Raw genomic sequence first — 22500 nt, 5'->3', positions numbered from 1 at the left:
TTTATCCCTGGCTGAAAACTTACAGATGGTGCCCACCTCATGAGTCTGTTGTTTATCCCTGGCTGAAAACTTACAGATGGTGCCCACCTCATGAGTCTGTTGTTTATCCCTGGCTGAAAACTTACAGATGGTGCCCACCTCATGAGTCTGTTGTTTATCCCTGGCTGAAAACTTACAGATGGTGCCCACCTCATGAGTCTGTTGTTTAACCCTGGCTGAAAACTTACAGATGGTGCCCACCTCATGAGTCTGTTGTTTATCCCTGGCTGAAAACTTACAGATGGTGCCCACCTCATGAGTCTGTTGTTTAACCCTGGCTGAAAACTTACAGATGGTGCCCACCTCATGAGTCTGTTGTTTATCCCTGGCTGAAAACTTACAGATGGTGCCCACCTCATGAGTCTGTTGTTTATCCCTGGCTGAAAACTTACAGATGGTGCCCACCTCATGAGTCTGTTGTTTATCCCTGGCTGAAAACTTACAGATGGTGCCCACCTCATGAGTCTGTTGTTTATCCCTGGCTGAAAACTTACAGATGGTGCCCACCTCATGAGTCTGTTGTTTATCCCTGGCTGAAAACTTACAGATGGTGCCCACCTCATGAGTCTGTTGTTTATCCCTGGCTGAAAACTTACAGATGGTGCCCACCTCATGAGTCTGTTGTTTATCCCTGGCTGAAAACTTACACTTGGTGCCCACCTCATGAGTCTGTTGTTTATCCCTGGCTGAAAACTTACAGATGGTGCCCACCTCATGAGTCTGTTGTTTATCCCTGGCTGAAAACTTACAGATGGTGCCCACCTCATGAGTCTGTTGTTTAACCCTGGCTGAAAACTTACAGATGGTGCCCACCTCATGAGTCTGTTGTTTATCCCTGGCTGAAAACTTACAGATGGTGCCCACCTCATGAGTCTGTTGTTTAACCCTGGCTGAAAACTTACAGATGGTGCCCACCTCATGAGTCTGTTGTTTATCCCTGGCTGAAAACTTACAGATGGTGCCCACCTCATGAGTCTGTTGTTTATCCCTGGCTGAAAACTTACAGATGGTGCCCACCTCATGAGTCTGTTGTTTAACCCTGGCTGAAAACTTACAGATGGTGCCCACCTCATGAGTCTGTTGTTTAACCCTGGCTGAACGCGGTGGACAACATCAGGAAGTAGCATTAGCCACTCTAGCATGGTGGTGGAAAATAATGTTTTATTAAGACAGTAGGTGTATTTTGCCTGTTTCTTTCCACCAACAGGCCATTCAATCAAGTTAAAGAGGAATCCAACGTCTGTGCAGCCTGAATGGAGGATGTTTTATGTATGAACCCGTCACCGGGGAACACAAGTCTATTACCGGCTGTGCAGGACGCCAGTGACAGATGACAGTTACAGTGACAGATGACAGATGACCGTGACAGATGACCGTGACAGATGACAGTGACAGATGACAGTGACAGATGACAATGACAAACGGCAGTGACAGATGACAGATGCTAGACGACAGTGACAGATGACAGTGACCGATGACAGATGACAGTGACAGATGACAGACGGTATAAGGAATAATACCGCCATCTGGTGGAAGCAGGTCTAGAAATGCAGATGAGCCTTGTGAGCAATAACAATAACAATTTCTTCAACTTTTATAGTGCTATTCATTACAAAATCATCTCAAAGCGCAATGGAGCAACATGCAATTTAAAAGAAAAAAAACCTCACAACATCATGAGATGGACAGCCATTAGAAAGTTCATGGCTTGAGTGGTCATCTAAAGGAGGTGGTCAAGCAGGGAGAGAACGTCGGGGGCAGCCAGGCAGGCAGCACGGTCTCATCGAGGTGTCTCGCTGTCTCTGGCTTTTCCGTCGTAAAAACGGATCAAGCAAAATGATGGGCTAAAATTTCAAGTCCTGTTTCTGCAGGATTATTTTGTTGTGATAATACAGGTCAAATTAAGAGCCTACATCTGTATATAACAGTCATGTTCTAACTCTATTTCTATGGTATCAGGCCTATACTGTAACAGATCTGGGAGTCATTACAGATTGGGAGTCATTGGACATTGGGAGTTATCGGAGTCATTGGAGGGTCAACTGATGATAACTGTGGTGTGTTTTCTCTTCATAGGACCTACTGGTGTTGGAGGAGCAAGAGGTATTCATTTATTTATTCTGTTATAAATATAATTGAAGTGGATATTATAGATATTGAGTATGGTCTTACTTGAGATTTCCTTCTCCTTTTCTACCAGGGTTGTTTTTCTGGTTTTGGCTAATTATAGAAGTTAAGTTATAATTTAACACTAGGGGATAGTGGCCCTTTAGATGTACAATATATCTGTCTTATCATTTGTCAGGGTTCTGTCAACTTCAAATTCGGTGTCCTGTATGCCAAAGATGGACAGCTCACAGACGACGAGATGTTTAGCAACGGTAAGTCACTATTATTGTGAGTAATAGGTATTGAAGTATGTATGTCGTATGAGCTGTAGTTTGACCCCTGCTCTCTCATCTGTTCCTTCAGAGACTGGGAGCCAGAGCTTCGATAAGTTCCTTAACCTCCTGGGTGACACCATCTCCCTGCAGGGCTGGGCAGGCTACCGTGGTGGGCTGGATACCAAGAGTAAGATACCACACACACACACACACACACACACACACACACACACACACACACACACACACACACACACACACACACACACACACACACACACACACACACACACACACACACACACACACACACACACACACAAACACACCATGGGTTCTGCTATTAATGATTGTTTTTCCATTTCAACAGACCATGGAGATGTCTTTCATTCACATTCCCTCTTTTAAGATGACTCTTTCTCTAACACTCTTCCCTCTCCTCCTTCATCTTCTGCTCCCACTGCTCTACTATCCTTCTCAACCCTCCTCTCCCTCCCCCCTCTCGCTTCACCCCCTCCCCCTCTCTATCTCTCTCACTCTCTCTCTCCAGATGACACTACAGGAATGAACTCCATCTACACAGTGTACCAGGGCCATGAGCTGATGTTCCATGTCTCCACCATGCTACCCTACTCCAAGGAGAACAAGCAGCAGGTGTGGGTGCATTCATGAGTGTGTGTGTGTGTATGTGTGTGTGTGTATGTGTGTGTGTGTATGTGTGTGTGTGCCTGTTTTGTCTTTACATGGCGTCAGTCCTCCAGAGCTGCAGAGCTATATAGAGCCATCCCTCCCTCTGGGTCAGTCCTCCAGAGCTCCAGAGCTATATAAAACCATCCCTCCCTCTGGGTCAGTCCTCCAGAGCTCCAGAGCTATATAAAACCATCCCTCCCTCTGGGTCAGTCCTCCAGAGCTCCAGAGTTATATATAACCATCCCTCCCTCTGGGTCAGTCCTCCAGAGCTCCAGAGCTATATATATCCATCCCTCCCTCTGGGTCAGTCCTCCAGAGCTCCAGAGCTATATATATCCATCCCTCCCTCTGGGTCAGTCCTCCAGAGCTCCAGAGCTATATATAACCATCCCTCCCTCTGGGTCAGTCCTCCAGAGTTACAGAGTTATATATATAACCATCCCTCCCTCTGGGTCAGTCCTCCAGAGTTACAGAGCCATATATAACCATCCCTCCCTCTGGGTCAGTCCTCCAGAGCTCCAGAGCTATATATAACCTTCCTCCCTCTGGGTCAGTCCTCCAGAGCTACAGAGCTATATATAACCATCCTCCCTCTGGGTCAGTCCTCCAGAGCTACAGAGCTATATATAACCATCCTCCCTCTGGGTCAGTCCTCTCTCTCTCTCTCTCTCTCTCTCTCTCTCTCTCTCTCTCTCTCTCTCTCTCTCTCTCTCTCTCTCTCTCTCTCTCTCCCTCTCTCTCTCTCTCTCTCTCCCTCTCTCTCTCTCTCTCTCTCTCTCTCTCTCTCTCTCTCTCTCTCTCTCTCTCTCTCTCTCTCTCTCTCTCTCTCTCTCTCCCTCTCTCTCTCTTCTGTATCAGATTGCTAGTCTCCAGTTACTCTTCCTATCTAGCATACAGAATGATGTTCAGTTAGTCTTTTATCTGTTCACGGTCAGAGTTGTTGAGATGCAGAGGAAATAGGAAGTACTCTCTTGTCCTTGGTCTTTCAATCTCCATTCACTTACTCTAGAGGAAAAAACACATACACACAGATGCATGCAAACAAACACAAAGGCGTACACACACACACATAAACGAGTCAGACAAGATACCTCTATTGAAAAACAAGAAACAAAGTATTGACATTCTACACTAAAACATTTGTACCTTTGTACCTAAAAGCCTCTCCGTGTCAGACAATGCTACCACTTGCTACTGTTTGGTGTGTGTGTGTGTGTGTGTGTGTGTGTGTGTGTGTGTGTGTGTGTGTGTGTGTGTGTGTGTGTGTGTGTGTGTGTGTGTGTGTGTGTGTGTGTGTGTGTGTGTGTGTGTGTGTGTGTGTGTGTGTGTGTGTGTGTGTGTGTGTGTGTGTGTGTGTGTGTGTGTGTGTGTGTGTGTGTGTGTGTGTGTGTGTGTGTGTGTGTGTGTGTGTGTGTGTGTGTGTGTGTGTGTGTGTGTGTGTGTGTGTGTGGTCTGACTCAATAAGATGTCATTCAACACTTATTTATTGTATGACGTATCTCATTTTCTTCTCTCTCTCTCTCTCTTCAGGTAGAGAGGAAAAGACACATTGGGAATGACATCGTCACCATAGTGTTCCAAGAGGGAGAGGACGCGTCTCCGTCATTTAAACCCTCCATGATCCGATCCCATTTCACACGTATCCTTCCTTTATGGCCAATCAAGCACAACCAGGAAATGGTCATCCCTGACGTTCACAATACCATGGACATTATCGCCTGTACCCCCTGCCAGTGTCAATAAGCAAGGCGAAAATAAACAACATAGCGATTTCTTTTACCATCTGCATGCATGAAAAGTTGTGACCAGATCTACTTTTTGCAGGCGCAACCTGTTAAATAATCAAATCTAATGAAATGTATTTATATAGCCCTTCGTACATCAGCTGATATCTCAAAGTGCTGTACAGAAACCCAGCCTAAAACCCCAAACAGCAAGCAATGCAGGTGTAGAAGCACGGTGGCTAGGAAAAACTCCCTGGAAAGGCCAAAACCTAGGAAGAAACCTAGAGAGGAACCAGGCTATGTGGGGTGGCCAGTCCTCTTCTGGCTGTGCCTGACCCTAGCTCCCCAAGACATAAACTACTGCACCATAAATACTGGAGGCTGAGACAGGAGGGGTCAGGAGACACTGTGGCTCCATCCGAGGACACCCTGGGACAGGGCCAAACAGGAAGGATATAACCCCACCCACTTTGCCAAAGCACAGCCCCCACACCACTAGAGGGATATCTTCAACCACCAACTTACCATCCTGAGACAAGGCCGATTATAGCCCACAAAGTCCTCCGCCACGGCACAACCCAAGGGGGGGCGCCAACCCAGACAGGAAGATCACATCAGTGACTCAACCTACTCAAGTGACGCACCCCTCCTAGGGACGGTATGAAAGAGCCCTAGTAAGCCTGTGACTCAGCCCCTGTAATAGGGTTAGAGGCAGAGAATCCCAGTGGAAAGAGGGGAACCGGCCAGGCAGAGACAGCAAGGGCGGTTCATTGCTCCAGAGCCTTTCCGTTCACCTTCACACTCCTGGGCCAGACTACACTCAATCATATGACCCACTGAAGAGATGAGTCTTCAGTAAAGACTTAAAGGTTGAGACCGAGTTTGCGTCTCTTACATGGGTAGGCAGACCGTTCCATAAAAATGGCGCTCTATAGGAGAAAGCCCTGCCTCCAGCTGTTTGCTTAGAAATTCTAGGGACAATTAGGGGGCTTGCGTCTTGTGACCGTAGCGTACGTGTAGGTATGTAAGGCAGGACCAAATCAGAGAGATAGGTAGGAGCAAGCCCATGTAATGCTTTGTAGGTTAGCAGTAAAACCTTGTAATCAGCCCTTGACTTAACAGGAAGCCAGTGTAGGGAGGCTAGCACTGGAGTAATATGATCAAAAATGTTGGTTCTAGTCAGGATTCTAGCAGCCGTATTTAGCACTAACTGAAGTTTATTTAGTGCTTTATCCGGGTAGCCGGAAAGTAGAGCATTGCAGTAGTCTAATCTAGAAGTGACAAAAGCATGGATTAATTTTTCTGCATAATTTTTGGACAGAAAGTTTCTGATTTTTCCAATGTTACGTAGATGGAAAAAAGCTGTCCTTGAAACAGTCTTGATATGTTCTTCAAAAGAGAGATCAGTGTCCAGAGTAATGCCGAGGTCCTTCACAGTTTTATTTGAGACGACTGTACAACCATTAAGATTAATTGTCAGATTCAACAGAAGATCTCTTTGAATCCTCAGTTGTGCTTTTAGCATGTAAATCTTGGTGAGCCAAACTCCCACATTTTTTTTAGATGCAAGCCAGCAAATCGACAACACACAACACAGCAGAGCTTTATTTTCAGCACCATGGAGTGAATCCTTACCACAGCTACACCTGCCTATCAGCAGAGCCTTGTCTGGCAGCAAAACAATTATTTCAGTCTCGTTTACTGCCTTTTTAAAAACCTTGCTGATATGGCTGACTTGCTTAAACAACTGCCAATTGAGATGTACAAACTATGGCATAAGGGAACGATGAGCGGATAACAGGCAATCTGTCATTTTGATTAAGACATTAATGAGCGAGTTAAGAGGGACGTAGCCAATATATCTATTTGTTCAGCACTTTTGAAATGTACAGCGACAGAATTCAGAACATTGGTCATTCTTGCAGTATTCTCCCTGTACACCAAGTCAGAACTGTAGGATAAATACAGGGGGCATATAAGCAGACAATGAAAGCTCTTACAATATTATATGATGACATTTCTCTAAAACAGGCTATAGGCACCACCAAGTCAGAACAGTAGGCTAAGTTATGAGGGGAAAGGGACCAAAATATCAGGGTGAATCACATGAGCTACTAACATATTACTACACAACATACACTTAATATTACTTATCTACAGTATACATATCTCCCTGACATATTACTACACAACATACACTTAGTATTACTCTCTTAGCAACAGTATACATATCTCCCTGGCATATTACTACACAACATACACTTAGTATTACTCTCTTAGCAACAGTATACATATCTCCCTGGCATATTTCATCATTTATGCAGCAGCATACACAACATTTTTGAACTCACCTTGTTATGCTGTGCCCACTTGAACAGGAAGGTGACAGGACGGTCCTTGTGTCTCTCATCAAACTTTGTCATCAAAGTCTGGCATTCTCTGAATTTATGGTGCTTTCAAGACAACTGGGAAGGTTGAGTAATGACGTCAGCGATCTTCAGGTCGAAGCTTCAGACTTTTCTGGCCCTTGGTGTTGCATGTGAATGTTTATCATTTTAAGCATGGAAAATAAACCCTTAAACCCAGTGTCACCAGAAAAGCACCCCCATAACATCTCACCTCCTCCATGCTTCATGGAGAACCACACATGTGGAGATCATCCGTTCACCTACTCTGCGTCTCACAAAGAGACGGCGGTTGGAACCAAAAATCTCAAATTTGGACTCATCAGACCAAAGGACAGACTTCCACCAGTCTAATGTCCACTGCTCGTGTTTCTTGGCCCAAGCAAGTCTCTTCTTCTTATGGGTGTCCTTTAGTAGTGGTTTCTTTGCAGCAATTCAACCATGAAGGCCTGATTCACACAGTCTCCTCTGAACAGTTGAGATGTGTCTGTTACTTGAACTATGTGAAGCATTTGTTTGTGCTGCAATTTCTGAGGCTGGTAACTCTAATGAACTTATCCTCTACAGCAGAGGTAACTCTGTAACCTTTCGGTTACTAGTCCAACTCTCTAACCACTAGGCTACCCTGCCGCCCCATAGAGGGCTTAAAGTAATAATGGACTGTTGTTTCTCTTTGATTATTTGAGCTGTTCTTGCCATAATATGGACTTGGTCTTTTACCAAATAGGGCCATCTTCTGTATACCACCCCTACCATGTCACAACATAACGGGTTGGCTCAAATGTATCAAGAAGGAACAAAATTCTACAAATGAACTTTTAGCAAGGCACACCTGTTAATTTAAATGCATTAAGCTGGTTGAGAGAATGCCAAGAGTGTGCAACGCTTTCATCGAGGCAAAGGGTGGCTACTTTGAATAATCTCAAATATAAAATATATTTAGATTGTTTAACACTTTGTTGGTTACTACATGATCCCATGTGTGTTATTTCATAGTTTTGATGTTATCACTATTATTCTATAAATGCAGAAAATAGTAAAAAATAAAGAAAAACCCTTGAATGAGTAGGTGTGTCCCAACTTATGACTGGTACTGTATATACACCTGCCCTTGATGACGGGTCGCCACTTGGAATCATGTATTGAGTGTTGGGAGTTCATGTTACTTCCTTCATTTTACTGCCAGATATTTTTGCATTAGTTAGATACAACAGTCAGAACGACAGTTACAGGTATGAGGGGGTTTAGTTTCAGTTATGTATTTTATTCAGTGTATTTTATTCAGTGTTCATGTATTCTATGGTATTGTATTGACTCATGGCCTCTGTGTGTTCCTGTGAGTGTGTATGTGTGAAAAACAATAACAGGATTTTGTGTGTTCTAGGTTGAAGATTTTCTCTGAGGAAAGTGTACCACTGTTCGGACCTCCCCTCCCCTCACCACCTGTGTTTACAGACCACCAAGAATTCAGGGACTTTGTGTTAGTCAAACGTAAGACCATGGACTTAATCTCCAAACTGTTTACACCTCTACTGTTTACACCTCTAAGGTTTAGACCTCTTCTGTTTACAGTTCTCCTGTTACACCTCTACTGTTTACAGTCCTACTTTACACCTCTATAGTTTACAGTCCTACTGTTACACCTCTACTGTTTACAGTTCTCCTGTTACACCTCTACTGTTTACAGTCCTACTTTACACCTCTACTGTTTACAGTCCTACTGTTACACCTCTACTGTTTACAGTTCTCCTGTTACACCTCTACTGTTTACAGTCCTACTTTACACCTCTACTGTTTACAGTCCTACTGTTACACCTCTTCTGTTTACAGTTCTCCTGTTACACCTCTACTGTTTACAGTCCTACTTTACACCTCTACTGTTTACAGTCCTACTGTTACATCTCTACTGTTTACAGTCCTACTTTACACCTCTACTGTTTACAGTCCTACTGTTACACCTCTACTGTTTACAGTCCTACTTTACACCTCCACTGTTTACAGTACTACTGTTACACCTCTACTGTTTACAATTCTCCTGTTACACCTCTACTGTTTACAGCTCTACTGTTTACAGCTCTACTGTTTACAGTTCTCCTGTTACACCTCTACTGTTTACAGTTCTCCTGTTACACCTCTACTGTTTACAGTCCTACTGTTACACCTCTACTGTTTACAGCTCTACTGTTTACAATTCTCCTGTTACACCTCGAATGTTTACAGCTCTCCTGTTACACCTCTACTGTTTACAGTCCTACTGTTACATCTCTACTGTTTACAGTACTACTGTTACACCTCTACTGTTTACAGTTCTCCTGTTACACCTCTACTGTTTACAGTACTACTGTTACACCTCTACTGTTTACAATTCTCCTGTTACACCTCTACTGTTTACAGCTCTACTGTTTACAATTCTCCTGTTACACCTCTAATGTTTACAGCTCTCCTGTTACACCTTTACTGTTTACAGTCCTACTGTTACATCTCTACTGTTTACAGTACTACTGTTACACCTCTACTGTTTACAGTTCTCCTGTTACACCTCTACTGTTTACAGTTCTCCTGTTACACCTCTACTGTTTACAGCTCTACTGTTTACAATTCTCCTGTTACACCTCTAATGTTTACAGCTCTCCTGTTACACCTTTACTGTTTACAGTCCTACTGTTACATCTCTACTGTATACAGTACTACTGTTACACCTCTACTGTTTACAGTACTACTGTTACACCTCTACTGTTTACAATTCTTCTGTTAGACCTCTACTGTTTACAGCTCTACTGTTTACAATTCTCCTGTTACACCTCTAATGTTTACAGTACTACTGTTACACCTCTACTGTTTACAATTCTCCTGTTACACCTCTACTGTTTACAGCTCTACTGTTTACAATTCTCCTGTTACATCTCTAATGTTTACAGCTCTCCTGTTACACCTTTACTGTTTACAGTCCTACTGTTACATCTCTACTGTTTACAGTACTACTGTTACACCTCTACTGTTTACAGTTCTCCTGTTACACCTCTACTGTTTTCAGTCCTACTGTTACACCTCTACTGTTTACAGTTCTCCTGTTACACCTCTACTGTTTACAGTTCTCCTGTTACACCTCTACTGTTTACAGCTCTCCTGTTACACCTCTACTGTTTTCAGTCCTACTGTTACATCTCTACTGTTTACAGTTCTCCTGTTACATCTCTACTGTTTTCAGTCCTACTGTTACATCTCTACTGTTTTCAGTACTACTGTTACACCTCTACTGTTTACAATTCTCCTGTTACACCTCTACTGTTTACAGTCCTACTGTTTACCCTTCTCCTGTTACAGCTCTACTGTTTACAGTCCTACTGTTACACCTCTACTGTTTACAGTCCTACTGTTACACCTCTACTGTTTACAGTACTACTGTTACACCTCTACTGTTTACAGTTCTCCTGTTACACCTCTACTGTTTACAGCTCTACTGTTTACAATTATCCTGTTACATCTCTAATGTTTACAGCTCTCCTGTTACACCTCTACTGTTTACAGTCCTACTGTTACATCTCTACTGTTTACAGTACTACTGTTACACCTCTACTGTTTACAGTACTGCTGTTACACCTCTACTGTTTACAATTCTCCTGTTACACCTCTACTGTTTACAGCTCTACTGTTTACAATTCTCCTGTTACACCTCTAATGTTTACAGTTCTCCTGTTACACCTCTACTGTTTACAGCTCTACTGTTTACAATTATCCTGTTACATCTCTAATGTTTACAGCTCTCCTGTTACACCTCTACTGTTTACAGTCCTACTGTTACATCTCTACTGTTTACAGTACTACTGTTACACCTCTACTGTTTACAGTACTGCTGTTACACCTCTACTGTTTACAATTCTCCTGTTACACCTCTACTGTTTACAGCTCTACTGTTTACAATTCTCCTGTTACACCTCTAATGTTTACAGTTCTCCTGTTACACCTCTACTGTTTACAGTCCTACTGTTACATCTCTACTGTTTACAGTTCTCCTGTTACACTTCTGATGTTTACAGCTCTACTGTTTACAATTCTCCTGTTACACCTCTACTGTTTACAGTTCTTCTGTTACACCTCTACTGTTTACAGCTCTACTGTTTACAATTCTCCTGTTATACCTCTGATGTTTACAGCTCTCCTGTTACACCTCTACTGTTTACAGTCCTACTGTTACATCTCTACTGTTTACAGTACTACTGTTACACCTCTACTGTTTACAATTCTCCTGTTACACCTCTAATGTTTACAGCTCTCCTGTTACAGCTCTACTGTTTACCATTCTCCTGTTACACCTCTACTGTTTACAGTTCTCCTGTTACACCTCTACTGTTTACAGTTCTCCTGTTACATCTCTTCTGTTTACAGTACTACTGTTACACCTCTACTGTTTACAGCTCTCCTGTTACAACTCTTCTGTTTACAGTACTACTGTTACACCTCTAATGTCTACAGCTCTCCTGTTACACCTCTACTGTTTACCATTCTCCTGTTACACCTCTACTGTTTACAGTTCTCCTGTTACACCTCTACTGTTTACAGCTCTACTGTTTACAATTCTCCTGTTACACCTCTGATGTTTACAGCTCTACTGTTTACAGTTCTCCTGTTACACCTCTACTGTTTACAGCTCTACTGTTTACAATTCTCCTGTTACACCTCTACTGTTTACAGTCCTACTGTTACATCTCTACTGATTACAGTACTACTGTTACACCTCTACTGTTTACAATTCTCCTGTTACACCTCTAATGTTTACAGCTCTCCTGTTACAGCTCTACTGTTTACCATTCTCCTGTTACACCTCTACTGTTTACAGTTCTCCTGTTACACCTCTACTGTTTACAGCTCTACTGTTTACAATTATCCTGTTACATCTCTAATGTTTACAGCTCTCCTGTTACACCTCTACTGTTTACAGTCCTACTGTTACATCTCTACTGTTTACAGTACTACTGTTACACCTCTACTGTTTACAGTACTGCTGTTACACCTCTACTGTTTACAATTCTCCTGTTACACCTCTACTGTTTACAGCTCTACTGTTTACAATTCTCCTGTTACACCTCTAATGTTTACAGTTCTCCTGTTACACCTCTACTGTTTACAGCTCTACTGTTTACAATTATCCTGTTACATCTCTAATGTTTACAGCTCTCCTGTTACACCTCTACTGTTTACAGTCCTACTGTTACATCTCTACTGTTTACAGTACTACTGTTACACCTCTACTGTTTACAGTACTACTGTTACACCTCTACTGTTTACAATTCTCCTGTTACACCTCTTCTGTTTACAGCTCTACTGTTTACAATTCTCCTGTTACACCTCTAATGTTTACAGTTCTCCTGTTACACCTCTACTGTTTACAGTCCTACTGTTACATCTCTACTGTTTACAGTCCTACTGTTACATCTCTACTGTTTACAGTTCTCCTGTTACACTTCTGATGTTTACAGCTCTACTGTTTACAATTCTCCTGTTACACCTCTACTGTTTACAGTTCTTCTGTTACACCTCTACTGTTTACAGCTCTACTGTTTACAATTCTCCTGTTATACCTCTGATGTTTACAGCTCTCCTGTTACACCTCTACTGTTTACAGTCCTACTGTTACATCTCTACTGTTTACAGTACTACTGTTACACCTCTACTGTTTACAATTCTCCTGTTACACCTCTAATGTTTACAGCTCTCCTGTTACAGCTCTACTGTTTACCATTCTCCTGTTACACCTCTACTGTTTACAGTTCTCCTGTTACACCTCTACTGTTTACAGTTCTCCTGTTACATCTCTTCTGTTTACAGTACTACTGTTACACCTCTACTGTTTACAGCTCTCCTGTTACACCTCTTCTGTTTACAGTACTACTGTTACACCTCTAATGTTTACAGCTCTCCTGTTACACCTCTACTGTTTACCATTCTCCTGTTACACCTCTACTGTTTACAGTTCTCCTGTTACACCTCTACTGTTTACAGCTCTACTGTTTACAATTCTCCTGTTACACCTCTGATGTTTACAGCTCTACTGTTTACAGTTCTCCTGTTACACCTCTACTGTTTACAGCTCTACTGTTTACAATTCTCCTGTTACACCTCTACTGTTTACAGTCCTACTGTTACATCTCTACTGATTACAGTACTACTGTTACACCTCTACTGTTTACAATTCTCCTGTTACACCTCTAATGTTTACAGCTCTCCTGTTACAGCTCTACTGTTTACCATTCTCCTGTTACACCTCTACTGTTTACAGTTCTCCTGTTACACCTCTACTGTTTACAGTACTACTGTTACATCTCTTCTGTTTACAGTACTACTGTTACACTTCTACTGTTTACAGCTCTCCTGTTACACCTCTTCTGTTTACAGTACTACTGTTACACCTCTACTGTTTACAGTTCTCCTGTTACACCTCTTCTGTTTACAGTACTACTGTTACACCTCTAATGTTTACAGCTCTCCTGTTACACCTCTACTGTTTACCATTCTCCTGTTATACCTCTACTGTTTACAGTTCTCCTGTTACACCTCTACTGTTTACAGTTCTCCTGTTACACCTCTTCTGTTTACAGTTCTCCTGTTACACCTCTTCTGTTTACAGTACTACTGTTACACCTCTTCTGTTTACAGTACTACTGTTACACCTCTACACCGCATTGCAATGACAAATTTGTTTAACTTTATCTAACGTTTATCATAAAACCTTTTTAAGGCCTATGTACATGTACGTCACAAATGTTTTAAGATAATGTCACACATAAAGAGTGAATAAAAGTGACACCCTCCTTTGTATAGGCCTCTAAGTAGATATGTGTGACCAAAATAGTTGTCTAGTGGGGTTAGAAGTCTGGATGGTTGTAGTTCTAGGCTTTCTTCAAGGCCCACCACAGAGTTGCCCCACCTATTTAGAGTACTTCCTGTCCTAGAACGGAAAGTCTTGTTTAGGTTCCACCTCGAAGAATGACTCACGCTGCTAATACATATCAGGAATTGGGGGTGGGAATGTTGTGTGGATTTCCACGTGGAGCAGAGGAATAACAACAAATAGTATGTGAGCACCTGCTCGTCCAACGTCCAACGTGCTCGTCCAACGTCCAACGTGCTCGTCCAACGTGTCCAACGAGTTGGTCCCCCCTTTGCTGCTATAACAGCCTACACTCTTCAAATCAAATCAAGGTTTATTTGTCTCACGTGTGCCGAATACAACAGGTGTAAACCTTACAGTGAAATGCTTACTTACAGGCTCTAACCAATGGTGCCAAAAAAAGGTGTGTGTGTGTGTGTGTGTGTGTGTGTGTGTGTGTGTGTGTGTGTGTGTGTGTGTGTGTGTGTGTGTGTGTGTGTGTGTGTGTGTGTGTGTGTGTGTGTGTGTGTGTGTGTGTGTGTGTGTGTGTGTGTGTAAAGAAATAAAACAACAGTAGAAAGACATTTGAAAAAAGAGTAGTAAAGGCTATATACAGACACCTGTTAGTCAGGCTTATTGAGGTAGTATGTACATGTAGATATCGTTTAAGTGACTATGCATATATGATGAACAGAGAGTAGCAGAAGTGTAAAAGAGGGGTTGGTGGGTGGTGGGACTCAATGCAGATTGCCCGGTTAGCCAATGTGCGGGAGCACTGATTGGTCTGGCCAATTGAGGTAGTATGTACATGAATGTATAGTTAAAGTGACTAAACATATAAGATAAACAGAGCAACTGGGTAGGCTTTCCACTAGATGTTGGAACATTGCTGCTGGGACTTGGGGCAGGCGCTGATGTTGGGCAATTAGGCCTGGCTTGCAGTCAGCATTCCAATTCATCACAAAGGTGTTCGATGTGGTTGAGGTCAGGGCTCTGTGTAGGCCAGTCGGGTTCTTCCACACCAATCTCGACAAACCGTTTCTGTGTGGACCTTGCTTTGTGCATGGGGGCATTGTCATGGTGAAACAGGAAAGGGCCTTCCCCCAAACTGTTGCCACAAAGTTGGAAGCACAGAATCGTCTACAATATAATTTTATGCAGTAGCGTTAAGATTTCCATTCACTGGAACTAAGGGGCCTAGTCGGAAACCATGAAAAACAGCCCCAGACCATTATTCCTCCTCCACCATGCATTGGGGCAGGTAATATTCTCCTGGCATCTGCCAAACCCAGTCTGTCGGACTGCCAGACGGTTAAGCGTGATTCATAACTCCAGAGAACTCATTTCCACTGCTCCAGAGTTCAATGCCAGTGCGATTTACACCACTCTTGCTGACGCTTGGCATTGCTCACAGTGATCTTAGGCTTGTGTACGGCTGCTCGGCCATGGAAACCCATTTCATGAAGCTCCTGATGAACAGTTATTGTGCTGACGTTGCTTCTAGAGGCAGTTTGGAACTCAATAGTGACTGTTGTAACCGAGGACAGACGATTTTTACGATCTACGCACTTCAGAATTTGTCAGTCCAGTTCTGTGAGCTTGTGTGGCCTACCACTTCGCAGCTGAGTCGTTGTTGCTCCTAGACGTTTCCACTTCACAATAACAGCACTTACAGTTGGCCGGGGTAGCTCTAGCAGGGCAGAAATTTGACGAACTGACTAGTTGGAAAGGTGGCATCCTGTGACAGTGCCATTTTGAAAGTCACTGAGCTTTTCAGTAAGGCCATTCTACTGCCAGTGTTTGTCTATGGAGATTGCATGGCGGTGTGCTTGATTTTATACAACAGTCAGCAACGGGTGTGTCTAAAATAGAATCCACTAATTTGAAGGGTCATGTAGTATATCAATTCATTATCTAAATTGCGGCCAAATTTTTTTTAGGATCAATGGAATGGTCGAAAATTAGCAAAGAGCACAGTCGGAAGAGGAAGCGAGACACCCAACTCAGCTTTTTTCTCGTTCATTAAAAGTAATTGGTTTAAGTAGAGCAGACACAGCTGCTATTGCAATGGTGTCTATGGGAGACGCACCCCGTTAAGTAGACCAGTGAAATATCTTGATTTATCCATCATCTTTGTTACAGCCAAAGATGATCTACACTGCTCAAAAAAATAAAGGGAAGACTAAAATAACACATCCTAGATCTGAATGAATGAAATATTCTCATTAAATACTTTTTTCTTTACATAGTTGAATGTGCTGACAACAAAATCACACAAAGATTATCAATGGAAATCAAATTGATCAACCCATGGAGGTCTGAATTTGGAGTGACACTCAAAATTAAAGTGGAAAACCACACTACAGGCTGATTCAACTTTGATGTAATGTCCTTAAAACAAGTCTAAATGAGGCTCAGTAGTGTGTGTGGCCTCCACGTGCCTGTATGACCTCCCTACAACGCCTGGGCATGCTCCTGATGAGGTGGTGGATGGTCTCCTGAGGGATCTCCTCCCAGACCTGGAATAAAGCATCCGCCAACTCCTGGACAGTCTGTGGTACAAAGTGGCGTTGGTGGATGGAGTGAGACAGGATGTCCCAGATGTGCTCAATTGGATTCAGGTCTGGGGAATGGGTGGGCCAGTCCATAGCATCGATGCCTTCCTCTTGCAGGAACTGCTGACACACTCCAGCCACATGAGGTCTAGCATTGTCTTGCATTAGGAGGAACCCAGGGCCAACCTCACCAGCATATGGTCTCACAAGGGGTCTGAGGATCTCATCTCGGTACCTAATGGCAGTCAGGCTACCTCTGGTGAGCACATGGAGGGCTGTGCGGCTCCCCAAAGAAATGCCACCCCACACCATGACTGACCCACCGCCAAACCGGTCATGCTGGAGGATGTTGCAGGCAGCAGAACGTTCTCCACGGTGTCTCCAGACTCTGTCACGTCTGTCACATGTGCTCAGTGTGAACCTGCTTTCATCTGTGAAGAGCACAGGGCGCCAGTGGCGAATTTGCCAATCTTGGTGTTCTCTGGCAAATGCCAAACGTCCTGCACGGTGTTGGGCTGTAAGCACAACCCCCACCTGTGGACGTTGGGCCCTCATACCACCCTCATGGAGTTTGTTTCTGACCGTTTGAGCAGACACATGCACATTTGTGGCCTGCTGGAGGTCATTTTGCAGGGCTCTGGCAGTGCTCCTCCTGCTCTTCCTTGCACAAAGGCGGAGGTAGCGGTCCTGTTGCCCTCCTACGGCCTCCTCCACGTCTCCTGATGTACTGGCCTGTCTCCTGTTAGCGCCTCCATGCTCTGGACACTACGCTGACAGACACAACAAACCTTCTTGCCACAGTTCGCATTGATGTGCCATCCTGGATGAGCTGCACTACCTGTGCCACTTGTGTGGGTTGTAGACTCCGTCTCATGCTACCACTAGAATGAAAGCACCGCCAGCATTCAAAAGTGACCAAAACATCAGCCAGGAAGCATAGGAACTGAGAAGTGGGCTGTGGTCACCCCCTTCAGAACCACTCCTTTATTGGGGGTGTCTTGCTTAATTGCCTATAATTTCCACCTGTTGTCTATTCCATTTGCACAACAGCATGTGAAATGTATTGTCAATCAGTGTTGCTTCCTAAGTGGACAGTTTGATTTCACAGAAGTGTGATTGACTTGGAGTTACATTGTGTTGTTAAAGTGTTCCCTTTATTTTTTTGAGCAGTGTATGTTACTGAGCAAACATAAAACTGCAAAATGTTTCATGAGCTGAAATAAAAGATCCCAGACATTTTGGATACTCACACAAAGCTTATTTCTCTCAAATGTTCTACACAAATTTGTTTGCATTCCTTTTAGTGAGCGTTGGCAAGATAATCCATCCACCTGAAAGCTGATTAAACAGCATGATCAATTCACAGGTGCACCTTGTGCTGGGGACAATTAAAGGCAAATCTAAAATGTGCAGTTTTGTGACACAACACAATGCCACAGATGTCTCAAGATTTGAGGGAGCGTACAATTGGCATGCTGCCTGCAGGAATGTCCACCAGAGGTGTTGCCAGATAATTCAATCTTAATTTCTCTACTATAAACTGCCTCCAACATAATTTTAGAGAATTTGGAACTACGTCCAACCAGCCTCACAACCGCAGACCATGGAATGGCAGCATAGCCTAGTGGTTAGAGCATTGGACTAGTAACCAAAAGGTTGGAAGATCAAATCCCAGAGCTGATAAGTAACAAACCTGTCATTCTGAACAGGCAGTTCCCACTGTTCCTAAGCTGTCATTAAAAATAAGAGTTTGTTCTTAACTGACTTGCCCCTAGTTAAGTACAATATGTATATATGTTTTTTAATGTAACCACGCCAGCCCAGGACTTCCACATCCAGCTTCTTCACCTGCGGGATCGTCTGAGACCAGCCACTCAGACAGCTGATGAGACTGTGGAGGGGTTGCTGAGGAGTATTTCTGTCTTGTAATTAAGCCCTTTTGTGGGGAAAAACTTGTTCTGATTGGCTGGGCCTGGCTACCAAGGGGTGGGCCTATGCCCTCCCAGGCCCACCCATGACTGCATCCCTGCCCAGTCATGTGAAATACATAGTTTAGGGCCTAATGAATTATTACAATTGACTGATTTCCTTCTATGAATATCATATTGATATTAGTAAGATGTTGCGTTTATATTTTTGTTCAATATATATTGCTCAGCTCAGTCACGACTCGTAAACTTTGAAGGTGTTACTAATTAACAATGCCTTTTTGGTGGGTGACCATTCAAATAAAACCCAGGCCTGAAACGAAAAGTAGGCTAAAAATAATATACACGTAATTTCATAGGAAAGACACGTCATTGGCTCAAATTTGGAGAAGGCGGAAATTAGGTTTTGTCACAAGCCCAAATATATCCTACTTTGACTAAAATGATGACATATTGACTTACATCATTGAGCGACATCATGGGTAATCTCTGACCATCATCTTTCAGCTCGAAAAAGTGGATTTCTACTGGCGTGGGCGTTTCAGCTTTTTATGGTGATCAGTTTGGATGAGTGTGTGATTGTGTATGTTCTCACCATAACCCCCCCCCTCTGTCCTTTAGTAATCAATGGAGAGAAGGCCACCCTGGAGACGCCCACATTTGCCCAGAAGCGCCAACGGACCCTGGACATGCTGATCCGTTCCCTGTACCAAGACCTCATCCCCGACCTCCACAAGGTACAGGCCCGTCACACCCTACCTAACCCAGCCTGGTACAGGCCCGTCACACCCTACCTAACCCAGCCTGGTACAGCCCTGTCACACCCTACCTAACCCAGCCTGGTACAGCCCTGTCACACCCTACCTAACCCAGCCTGGTACAGGCCCGTCACACCCTACCTAACCCAGCCTGGTACAGGCCCGTCACACCCTACCTAACCCAGCCTGGTACAGGCCCGTCACACCCTACCTAACCCAGCCTGGTACAGGCCCGTCACACCCTACCTAACCCAGCCTGGTACAGCCCCGTCACACCCTACCTAACCCAGCCTGGTACAGCCCTGTCACACCCTACCTAACCCAGCCTGGTACAGCCCCATCACACCCTACCTAACCCAGCCTGGTACAGCCCTGTCACACCCTACCTAACCCAGCCTGGTACAGCCCCGTCACACCCTACCTAACCCAGCCTGGTACAGCCATGTCACACCCTACCTAACCCAGCCTGGTACAGCCCTGTCACACCCTACCTAACCCAGCCTGGTACAGCCCTGTCACACCCTACCTAACCCAGCCTGGTACAGCCCCGTCACACCCTACCTAACCCAGCCTGGTACAGCCCTGTCACACCCTACCTAACCCAGCCTGGTACAGCTCTGTCACACCCTACCTAACCCAGCCTGGTACAGTCACACCCTACCTAACCCAGCCTGGTACAACCCCGTCACCCTACCTAACCCAGCCTGGTACAGCCCTGTCACACCCTACCTAACCCAGCCTGGTACAGCCCTGTCACACCCTACCTAACCCAGCCTGGTACAGCTCTGTCACACCCTACCTAACCCAGCCTGGTACAGCTCTGTCACACCCTACCTAACCCAGCCTGGTACAGCCCCGTCACACCCTACCTAACCCAGCCTGGTACAGCCCTGTCACACCCTACCTAACCCAGCCTGGTACAGCTCTGTCACACCCTACCTAACCCAGCCTGGTACAGCTCTGTCACACCCTACCTAACCCAGCCTGGTACAGCTCTGTCACACCCTACCTAACCCAGCCTGGTACAGCTCTGTCACACCCTACCTAACCCAGCCTGGTACAGCTCTGTCACACCCTACCTAACCCAGCCTGGTACAGCCCTGTCACACCCTACCTAACCCAGCCTGGTACAGCCCCGTCACACCCTACCTAACCCAGCCTGGTACAGCTCTGTCACACCCTACCTAACCCAGCCTGGTACAGCTCTGTCACACCCTACCTAACCCAGCCTGGTACAGCCCTGTCACACCCTACCTAACCCAGCCTGGTACAGCTCTGTCACACCCTACCTAACCCAGCCTGGTACAGCCCTGTCACACCCTACCTAACCCAGCCTGGTACAGCCCCGTCACACCCTACCTAACCCAGCCTGGTACAGCTCTGTCACACCCTACCTAACCCAGCCTGGTACAGCCCCGTCACACCCTACCTAACCCAGCCTGGTACAGCCCTGTCACACCCTACCTAACCCAGCCTGGTACAGCTCTGTCACACCCTACCTAACCCAGCCTGGTACAGCCCTGTCACACCCTACCTAACCCAGCCTGGTACAGCCCTGTCACACCCTACCTAACCCAGCCTGGTACAGCTCTGTCACACCCTACCTAACCCAGCCTGGTACAGCTCTGTCACACCCTACCTAACCCAGCCTGGTACAGCCCTGTCACACCCTACCTAACCCAGCCTGGTACAGCCCTGTCACACCCTACCTAACCCAGCCTGGTACAGCTCTGTCACACCCTACCTAACCCAGCCTGGTACAGCTCTGTCACACCCTACCTAACCCAGCCTGGTACAGCCCTGTCACACCCTACCTAACCCAGCCTGGTACAGCCCTGTCACACCCTACCTAACCCAGCCTGGTACAGCCCCGTCACACCTTACCTAACCCAGCCTGGTACAGCCCCGTCACACCCTACCTAACCCAGCCTGGTACAGCCCCGTCACACCCTACCTAACCCAGCCTGGTACAGCCCCGTCACACCTTACCTAACCCAGCCTGGTACAGCCCCGTCACACCCTACCTAACCCAGCCTGGTACAGCCCCGTCACACCCTACCTAACCCAGCCTGGTACAGCTCCGTCACACCCTACCTAACCCAGCCTGGTACAGCTCTGTCACACCCTACCTAACCCAGCCTGGTACAGCTCTGTCACACCCTACCTAACCCAGCCTGGTACAGCTCTGTCACACCCTACCTAACCCAGCCTGGTACAGCCCTGTCACACCCTACCTAACCCAGCCTGGTACAGCCCTGTCACACCCTACCTAACCCAGCCTGGTACAGCTCTGTCACACCCTACCTAACCCAGCCTGGTACAGCTCTGTCACACCCTACCTAACCCAGCCTGGTACAGCTCTGTCACACCCTACCTAACCCAGCCTGGTACAGCCCTGTCACACCCTACCTAACCCAGCCTGGTACAGCTCTGTCACACCCTACCTAACCCAGCCTGGTACAGCTCTGTCACACCCTACCTAACCCAGCCTGGTACAGCCCTGTCACACCCTACCTAACCCAGCCTGGTACAGCCCTGTCACACCCTACCTCACCCAGCCTGGTACAGCTCTGTCACACCCTACCTAACCCAGCCTGGTACAGCTCTGTCACACCCTACCTAACCCAGCCTGGTACAGCCCTGTCACACCCTACCTAACCCAGCCTGGTACAGCCCCGTCACACCCTACCTAACCCAGCCTGGTACAGCACCGTCACACCCTACCTAACCCAGCCTGGTACAGCCCCGTCACACCTTACCTAACCCAGCCTGGTACAGCCCCGTCACACCCTACCTAACCCAGCCTGGTACAGCACCGTCACACCCTACCTAACCCAGCCTGGTACAGCCCCGTCACACCTTACCTAACCCAGCCTGGTACAGCCCCGTCACACCCTACCTAACCCAGCCTGGTACAGCCCCGTCACACCCTACCTAACCCAGCCTGGTACAGCCCCGTCACACCTTACCTAACCCAGCCTGGTACAGCCCCGTCACACCCTACCTAACCCAGCCTGGTACAGCCCCGTCACACCCTACCTAACCCAGCCTGGTACAGCTCTGTCACACCCTACCTAACCCAGCCTGGTACAGCTCTGTCACACCTTACCTAACCCAGCCTGGTACAGCCCCGTCACACCCTACCTAAC

At 45.7% G+C, this 22500-nt stretch overlaps 1 protein-coding gene across 1 annotated transcript in view; it reads left to right on the top strand.

Annotated features, from left to right (window-relative positions):
• The window catches only part of garnl3 (GTPase activating Rap/RanGAP domain like 3), a 243644-nt gene that overhangs the window by 129095 nt on the left and 92049 nt on the right, over window positions 1-22500 (top strand). Inside the window, exons 8-15 of the mRNA XM_052525397.1 lie at window positions 2116-2142; window positions 2345-2420; window positions 2512-2610; window positions 2974-3077; window positions 4644-4752; window positions 8429-8474; window positions 8627-8733; window positions 19215-19330. Of these exons, the coding sequence (XP_052381357.1) occupies window positions 2116-2142; window positions 2345-2420; window positions 2512-2610; window positions 2974-3077; window positions 4644-4752; window positions 8429-8474; window positions 8627-8733; window positions 19215-19330 (684 nt within the window). The remainder of the gene's footprint in view (window positions 1-2115; window positions 2143-2344; window positions 2421-2511; window positions 2611-2973; window positions 3078-4643; window positions 4753-8428; window positions 8475-8626; window positions 8734-19214; window positions 19331-22500) is intronic.

Source organism: Oncorhynchus keta, chromosome 9 (assembly GCF_023373465.1).
Source record: "Oncorhynchus keta strain PuntledgeMale-10-30-2019 chromosome 9, Oket_V2, whole genome shotgun sequence".
Classification (NCBI taxonomy): domain Eukaryota; kingdom Metazoa; phylum Chordata; class Actinopteri; order Salmoniformes; family Salmonidae; genus Oncorhynchus; species Oncorhynchus keta.
Note: the sequence above shows the minus strand (reverse complement) of the source record. Positions and strands in the feature narration are given on the sequence as shown.